The 8,480-nt window shown below is 53.3% G+C and overlaps 3 protein-coding genes across 3 annotated transcripts; 1 reads left to right on the top strand and 2 right to left on the bottom strand.

Moving 5' to 3' along the window:
* Positions 1-9: 9 nt before the first annotated feature.
* Positions 10-283, bottom strand: H257_06022 (hypothetical protein; the record flags this gene model as incomplete). The annotated part of the gene is made up of 2 exons (XM_009831086.1): positions 10-123; positions 173-283. 2 exons carry the CDS (start codon positions 281-283, stop codon positions 10-12), a joined length of 225 nt encoding a protein of 74 aa, XP_009829388.1.
* Positions 284-1,105: 822 nt separating this feature from the next.
* On the bottom strand, positions 1,106-2,545 carry H257_06021 (hypothetical protein; the record flags this gene model as incomplete). The annotated part of the gene is made up of 5 exons (XM_009831085.1): positions 1,106-1,840; positions 1,924-1,950; positions 2,015-2,077; positions 2,164-2,379; positions 2,426-2,545. The coding sequence occupies 5 exons, from the start codon at positions 2,543-2,545 to the stop codon at positions 1,106-1,108; spliced, it is 1,161 nt and encodes a 386-aa protein (XP_009829387.1).
* A 1,288-nt stretch (positions 2,546-3,833) lies between these two features.
* H257_06020 (hypothetical protein) lies at positions 3,834-8,471 on the top strand. The gene is made up of 12 exons (XM_009831084.1): positions 3,834-4,093; positions 4,155-4,384; positions 4,446-4,534; positions 4,581-4,904; positions 5,099-5,434; positions 5,521-5,711; positions 5,888-6,143; positions 6,252-6,682; positions 6,756-6,944; positions 7,035-7,334; positions 7,427-7,560; positions 7,633-8,471. Exons 1-12 carry the CDS (start codon positions 3,857-3,859, stop codon positions 8,315-8,317), a joined length of 3,402 nt encoding a protein of 1,133 aa, XP_009829386.1. The 5' UTR covers positions 3,834-3,856; the 3' UTR covers positions 8,318-8,471.
* The last annotated feature ends 9 nt before the right edge of the window (positions 8,472-8,480 follow it).

Here is an 8,480-nt window from a genome sequence, read left to right as displayed (position 1 = left end):
ATTCCCCACTCAATGGTCCGGCATAAACCGCTTCGCCATCATTTCCCGCCTTCTGCAGGTGCTCCAGGTGGAAGTCGGAGTTGAAATCACAGATGGTAATGTCGGACACACTTCCAGGTACTGCTGATGTCACGTTGAGGGCCAATCCATTCGGCAAAACGCTCACTTCCACCTTCACGCCATACTGTCCATGCTTCTTGCTGAAGAAGACTTTCTTCTCGCCAAAGCTGACGGCAGGGGCGTTCGTCTGTTGAAACGTCACGTCGACTGCATAGCGCGCCATTGGGAAGTGTTTGAAACGACGACCTGTCTTGGTCAGGTAGTCCATTGAGTACTTGTTGGCGACGGACTCAATGTACTTTGTCCATTGAGCGACGCGAGCGAAAATTTGAAATGACGTGTGTGTGATGGCCGATTTCGTGCGTTTGGCGCCAATACACGTAAGGATTTTGGCGGCAATATTTCATGCATTTCGTGTGCATTTTTATTCGTTTTGAGAGATATTCATATTTGAAAGACGAATTCTGTGTACATCTTTATTGCGACACGTGTTTTGATTTGTACTCCAGTAGATGCTGTGATTTAGGAAATGACTGAGTGATTCTCTAATTCATTCAGTAAATCGTCAATGACAGATTATACGTTTCATTTCACCTACAGTATCACTGATTATGTGGTGAGTTATTCACTAGTTCATATGTTTTTTACCAAAGGCGTTGTGACTGACTAATGACTAAATTATTTTGAATTGTGACGCAGCATTTTGTAAATTGGCACATATTTGGTTAAATACCCAGTAACTGGTTTTGAGGTCTAGTCAATTGAAAAATGGTGTACTAGTACGTAGTACTTCGTATACAGTACTGTAGTAGTATTGTCAAATGGATTCGAATGTTGGAGTGTGCGGGGGTGCTAAATCGGCAGCCAATCGATCGACCAATCAAAACCCAGAACACTAATCAAGTGGCCAATCAAATTCAATCTTCGATCAATTGATAGACGATCTTGCCATACAAAAGTCAGGGCAAAGAATCGATCGATACATAGATTTGGCGAATCAGTACAAAAGTCCAAATATATTTTGGGTACAAGGACAATTGTACACTCACCAACGACGGGTGGCCAAAATCACTCGAATGATGGACCTGCGAACGAATATGTAGTCGCTACCCGAAGCGTTCTCCAGCACGTCGTGACCCGGTCGACGGAGCGCATCAAAGCACAGCGTGCATGTTCTCAAGGACAGACTGGTCGTTGTACAGCATCGCCGCGGCGGTGCGCTCTTGATGTGGAAGTCGTTGGTGCTGCCGTTGTCGTTCATGTGGTGGCACATGGCCCCGATGAAAAGCGCGAGGATGTCGCGGCGGTTGAGGAGTCCACTCCCGACGAGATCTGCAACGGGGCCCAGGGGGGAGGTGGCGGGTGAAAGGAGAGGGATTGAGACGGAACTCAAAGCCAACTCCTCGGGCACCGACTGAGACAACATGACAAGAAACGTCACATGCAGTGTGGTGAACTCGTGCAGAAAGTTGTGGTACAGTACGTCGCGGTATTGGTCGCGCACCGCGACTACAAATCGCCGCAACGTGGACAGGCCAATGCGAAAGTGCAGAGGCAGCGAGAATGCTTGGAAGATGGTCAACACATGGCCCACCAACACGTCTTTGGACAAAGCGGCAGCCGCAAACGGATCGAACGTCCACTGTTTCAACTCGTCCGGCAAAGCGCTATTGCGGGGCGACGGGGGGGTTGAGGAAGGGGAAAGGGGGCGGGGCTCTTTGGCCATGATACCCTGCACGCGCTGACGAGTTGTCGAATCGCGAGATGGAGGAATGCGGCTCTATCGGAATCCGAATCGGCTGACGGGTGGCCGTTCGGTTAGCTTTCTGTAGACTACGACGGTCGTCGGTTTTGAAAGCAGACGTGTTTCGCGGCGAGGCCTTCCACGAACTAAAAATGTTAACGTCAGCTCCATGTGCCTTCTAAATGACGACAAAAATGGCACTTTGTGTACCAAAGTGACCACAGACGAAAGCACTTGCATCGTGCTAACGTCGTCCACGTGGAATGGCCACGGCTCCAGCGTCGTTGTTGTTGTTTGGTTGATTGCATGCAACACCCCAATCACTTGTATGGTCTGGGACTGGGGGCAAAGACGGGAACCGACACGACGGCGGCTGTTGCTTTGTCGGCAACCAGATGGAACGCCCGGTGGAAGTGGGCGGCGGTTGAAAGCACCAGTGGAGCCGCAGTACAGGCGACGGACGACGCGAAGCCCTCGCGAACGCACCCTCCATCTTCGTTGACATGGCGGGAGCAACACAAATACGATGTAGATGGATCGACAAGCAACACCATGAAGACGTCGGCCCGTAGGATCTACAGTCTATTGGGCCGAAGTTTCATCCAATCGAGAGGGCCTTACCTCCTTCGTAGGTCGCTCGACGTCGGCAACCGCTTCCCCGGAGTGTTTACTGGACGACCCCTGGGGGATAAACGTTGAAGCAACGCTATGAGGAGGGTGGCCCGGCGGCAGGCATCGCATCGAAGGAAAGATATGGCAGATTCCTGCGAGAGAATGCCTTGTCTGTGGGTCCTCAGTGGCTGCACGCCACGAAGCGACGGCGAGCCCACCGCAGCTTGATTTGAAGACTTCGACCAGTAACGCTGCCGCGCCTTTGTTTGATGTAACAAGCTCGTCCCCATTGCCAATATGAGGTTCTTCCTGGGTATCCAACTTGACTACGAATGGAGGGCATACGTACGACTATACGAGTGATGAGGATAGGTTGGGAAGGGGGGTCAAGATGGTCAGGGCAATGTACTACTACGTACATGTACTTGGAGCGATGGACAATATTCATCTCATGTGGGCGCGGACGACGACGGGTGGATCCATGATACAGTTGGCAAGTGGACAGACCTGCGCGTGAGGTACGTGTGCCATATTCGAGTGGTGTTGGACACTTGAGGTCGCGCCTTGACTAGCCGACGGCCGTCGAAAGCAGCACCATGATGCAAGCAAATGTGCGGGGTGCGGAAACTCGCCATCAATTGATCCTGACGATATTATTATCACTTCAAACACGACTGCAACATGATGGTAAGTGAAGGGGCCTTAGCATCAATGGCCACGAGGATGAAGCTGGTTCGGTCATTGCGAGGGCGGCATCGACGAGGACGGACGCTGTCTTTGCTGGTGTAGCGAGGGGCAAACTTGACGCGAGGAGGCGCGTGAGATGCTGCACGAGTGACCACTGTCGCCTTGCATGAGACGTCGACAGTTTGAGCCTTTTCTTGGATGTGTTTTCGTCGTCGTCAAAAGCTCGACGTGGGCGGCCACCTGTGGATGGAGTCGGTAGATTTTCGCACTCATGTCGTCAGGGCCCCACGGCAATCACACACCCGCGGTGGATGCCTGTCTTCAACTGTCGAGGAAACTGTTAATTACAGCACCACGACCTCTGTAACTGCCATCCTGACTAACAAATTTACTGAGAGCATCCATCGCCAAAAACAGACACACCGTTGCATTGTTGGAGCCCACCTTAGCAACGCAACTGTAGCCGCACAAGTCATCGTGGCACTGGAATGTGTGTTGTTTTTGGGGGGAAGTATTGCATTCACCAGACGACGTGGGAGAAAACAATAGCGTTCGACGGCGGGCGAGGTATACTGTATATCTTAGGATTACCAACCCGACTACAAAGCGACGTATGGGGGTATGGGGACCAGGCTCCCAAATACATACGACCGAGACATGCCAATGGAACTTTCGAAACCGTTTCAACAACCTTCATGTAACCGGTTCTATGGACTTCGCTAAATATAAACGCAGACGCTACCGCAGGGTTGGATGAGCGAGAGCCCTGCTGGGCTACGCTTACCGCAGCTCAAAGCTGTGGACGTCGTGTCCTCGTCAACTCTACCACGCCGAACGTCGTTGAACTCGGGGATCGAATCCAAGGGAGGGGGAGGGGGCGGTAGTGCCCCCGTGTCACCACGGCCGACACCTCCTCCGTCAAGATCAGACAAGTTGCAAACGGGCACAGGGCGAATACCCAAACCGCCACCCCCCCAACAACAGCCCTTGGTTCGTGTCCAACTCAACGGGAAATTACTAGTTTCAATGTCAACCAATTTGCATCGTATAGGACGACGGATCAGCTTCGGTGGCCGTTGGTCACAGCAAAATCGTCGCTACGACCATCAAACTGAACCAAGTTCAGCCACTAGGGTCTTTGCAACCCCTGCCAACGACGACACAGCCATTGTACGCCCCACAATCGACGCCCAACACCACGACCGACCTTTCCCTAATTACAACACCCTCCACAAATTTGAGTCCGCCAAAAACTCACCACCTCCCGTCACTGTTTGCCAGGTAGTAAGCTACTGTAGGGATCCAACCTCCTGGGAAGTTTGATTGACCATATCCACGTTAGCAACCACGAGCGATCCGATCGCAAACTTGACTTGGAACAGCGCATCTCCAAGCTTGAGCTGGATCACTTTCCCGCCCATCACGACCACAGTACGTGTTCTTTTTCCGTTATTTTCTTGATACCTCCACCTTGTAGCACACTTTGCCCACGACGACGCCGAACGGTACTCGGACATGACACTGGACGAATACATGGTCTACGCCAAGACGCTGGACCTTCCTCAGCTTCAAGCCCATCACTCCAAATTGTTCAAACTCGTGCGGCAGTACCAAGGCCTGTTCAGCGTCGCCAGTGCCATCTCGGTGGAGATCGACAGCAACGGCGCCCTCGCACGCATCGTGTCGGGGGTCCACCGTGTGATGCCTGTCGAGAGGGTGCTGCTTCTCCTTGTGCATCGCAAACGAAGTGTGCTGTGTGGGACTGTCGGCGGCGCGGACATCGAAGTGCCATTGGCTGCAGGTACTACAACCAATATGTCCCCTCGAAACCCAGCCGACGCTTTTGCGCATGATTGGTCGGCTATCGAGAAAGCGCCAGTATTTTCGGGGTCGAGATTGCACTTGACTGGTGGAAAATTGTGAATCATGCGCTTTATGCACGCCATTCGGGGGTGGACTGGGGTGACAACTGAACCCGTGTGTTGATTCATGTAGGGATCGAAGGGGAGGTAGTCACCCACGGCAAAGCGATGATGATCAACGACGCCCCCAACGACGCGCGCTTCGACGCGACGTTGGACACTCTGTCCAACTTTACCACTCGCAACGTCCTGTGTGCGCCTGTGACAGACCCCCAGGGAAACATCATGGCGGTGCTGCAGTGCGCGAACAAAGCCGCGCCGTTCACGAGCAGCGACTGCCTCAGCTTGGAGCTGATTGCGCTCATTGCAGGCCACACGTTGCACAAACTCGAGTTGTTTGATAGCGCCATGTCGGCTGGCCGGCGCACGTCTGCGATTTTGCAAGTGGTCAAGGCGGTGGCGGACGAAAGTACGATGCTGCTTCTGTACTACGATAGATGTGTTGTATACCTATCGATGATATCAACTATTGGAACGATGATGATATGTATGTAGACCATGACACACATGGCATGATCCTCCGCGTGGTTCAAGTTGCCAAGGACGCGCTCAACTGCGACCGGCTCACTTTGTACTTGTGCAACAGCGTGCGGCGGGAGCTCGTGTGCTTCGTGTGCCGGGACTCGATGGTCGACCGATTCTGTCTGCCCTATGGGAAGGGCCTCGCAGGCCACGTCGCCACCACGGTACTACTTTCTACCCCCATCACGATACATTCACATAGGCAGTTGAAACTATGATTCCATGGTCGTTTCCATGCCCCCCCCTGTTTCTTCCCATATGTCGTGCGTGCGTGTGTGTGCTGGCTCGACGAAATTGGGCACCCCCCCCCCGATCGTTTGTTGACGGTTGTGTGGCGTAGGGCAAACTCCTCCGCATTGCCAACTGTTACGACGACCCACGGTTCCACCCGGACGTGGACGTCAAGTCGGGGTACAAGTCAGTCTCCATGCTGTGCGCGCCCGTGATCTCGGCTGACGGCAACACGATCGCCGTGCTCCAAGCAATGAACAAATCGTCTTGGCCCATTCCAAGCAACTTCACGGGCACGGTCCCGTCAGCGTCCATCACGGCGTTCCTCGACAGCGACGTGGCGCTCTTGACAGCGTTTTGCACAGGTACGAGTTATTTTTCCAGTAGCTGCCAACCCCCTTCCCCCTACCATACAATGACCCCACCACTGCACTGCCGTCCGCCTTATGTGAGATGACGTGGACGACCATTAGAACTCGCGGGGTCCCTTCGCAAGTCAACGCTCGAAGTACTGTATCACAACGTGTACAGCGACATGCACAAATCCAAACGGCGAGACTCGGTGACGCTCATGGTGTCATCACTACTGGGCGTCCACTCAAACGAGAAGGGCATGTCGCACAGTTGGAGCCGCAAAGGATGGAAAATCTCGGGGCTCGTCAGTCTCGCGGCCACCAAGTTTATGAACTCGCTGGCCAAACGAAGGAGCGAGCCGTTCGTCCCCGACGCCGCCGCCGCCGTTAGTCTCGGCCGCGGCAGCATCGGACGGGGGTCCGAGGGCAAGTCATCGTCCCACGAAACGCTGCACGCGGTGTCGGCAGAGTGGCGCAGTAAACAGCACGGATTTGACGACTTTACCTTTGACATTTTTACATACACCCACGACCAGCTGGCAGTGCTGGTGGTATGACCCTATGGCATTTTGATTGCTAAAATCCCATGTGTTCCCATTTAACAGATGTAAACAATATATGTAGGTGCAAGGGTTTACGCAAATGGGGTTGTGCAGTATCTTTTCGATTCCGGACGAAATTGCCGTACGTTTCGTCGATACCGTGAGACGCGGTTACCGCGACAATCCATATCATTCGTGGTGGCACGCTGTGGACGTGTACCAGCACGTGTTTGCATTGCTCAATCGCACGCACTTGCTGTCCATGTTGCAGGTGTGGACAGCCCATTGCAGAATACACCCTGAGTCCATACATTCTAGCCATCAACGTATGTGACACTGTTGTGATGATATTTACCCGTAGCCCAACATTGTGTTTGCCATGTTGGTGGCAGCGCTGTGCCATGACATTGGTCATCCCGGCACGGACAATGCGTATGAAATCGCCACAGGCTCGGCGTTGGCGATTCAGTACAACGACATGAGCGTACTGGAGCAGCACCACGCGAGCGAAACGTTTCGGATCTTGCACCTACCGGCGTGCAATATCCTACTGGGGGTGAGCAAGCCCGGGTATCAGACCATACGAAAGCTCGTCATCGACGGCATTCTCCAAACCGACATGAAGTGCCATTTTGATCTCGTCCACGACCTCGAAGATGCGGTAAGCCAGTCCATCTCTTCCGTCCTTCGTTGTGATTCCAACGACTTGAACTCCGTTTTTGAGCTTACGCATGTGTTGTGTGCGTTGTGTAGGTCGTCCGTCGGCAAAAGAATTTGGACATGTTTGACATTGCGAACGCCACGCACGTGAAATGGCTCACAGGGGCCATCTTGCACGCGTCGGACATTGGCGCCCAAACGTACCCCGTTGCGATTGCAGGACAATGGTACGTTTATGTGAAGGTATTCGATTTACTAACAATCACTCACCCACGCATGCATGCTTCTATCCAAACCAGGTCGAATCGACTGGTAGATGAGTTTCGGCTGTTGGGGGAGAAAGAGCGCAGCGAGGGGCTGCCGGTGGCGCCTTTCCGAGACAACCTCACGACGAGCAAGGCCGTGGGTCGCCTTCAGCTCAACTTTATCAACTACATCGTGACCCCTATCTGGCACCTTCTCATCGACATGTTTCCTGACGCGGGGGTCCTCCGCGTGAACCTGGACGAGAACCGCACGCACTTTCAAAATCTTATCCTCGAAGATGCCCCCAAGCTGTCGTCGTCCGGGGGCAGTGACCCCCTCCTTGCTACGGCCTTGTCGGCCTCTCGGCTGTCTAAACCAGAGCTCCGGCGGTCCAACTCGAACGACAGCGACATCGTGCTGAACCAGCAGCTCCACCACCAGTTGTCCATGATTATGGATGCCCCGCCCAAAATGCGAAGAAGTCAGACGTTTGGGCGACATACAAACCAACACCTGCGGCACCTCAACGCGTCGTCTAGCCAAGCCAACCTCTCTACCCCGTATCTGTACGCTACACGACCACCGTCACTGGGATCGAGCTGTTCCAAAGATAGTTTGCACCGACCCCCAAGCATGCCTCGGATCCTCAGCTCCAACACATCGCAAGCCACCGTCTCATCCAATGATGGAGGAGATAAGATGAACATCGCCCAGATGACTTTTGACAAACCCGCATGACACAATAAAAGTTGGTTGATATTATTAACACAAAACGAATCTATTGGTCCCCAATATCCTCTCCCATTGGCCAATTTGAAAAGGCTTGTTGCTGATTGGTTACATTGCTTTGGATGTTAGCCAATCCAACGTCTTGGCGCGGTTTCTGTACGGCTTAACGAAC

The sequence above is a fragment of the Aphanomyces astaci genome (assembly GCF_000520075.1).
Source record: "Aphanomyces astaci strain APO3 unplaced genomic scaffold supercont1.11, whole genome shotgun sequence".
NCBI lineage: Eukaryota > Oomycota > Saprolegniomycetes > Saprolegniales > Verrucalvaceae > Aphanomyces > Aphanomyces astaci.
Note: the sequence above shows the minus strand (reverse complement) of the source record. Positions and strands in the feature narration are given on the sequence as shown.

Coding starts and splice junctions, on each gene's coding strand:
- H257_06020 (XM_009831084.1), top strand. CDS start 3,857: ATGAGCGAGAGCCCTGCTGGGCTACGCTTACCGCAGCTCAAAGCTGTG. Junction 4,385..4,445: donor CTCCCGTCACTGTTTGCCAG/GTAGTAAGCTAC, acceptor TATCCACGTTAG/CAACCACGAGCGATCCGATC. Junction 5,712..5,887: donor CAGGCCACGTCGCCACCACG/GTACTACTTTCT, acceptor TGTGTGGCGTAG/GGCAAACTCCTCCGCATTGC.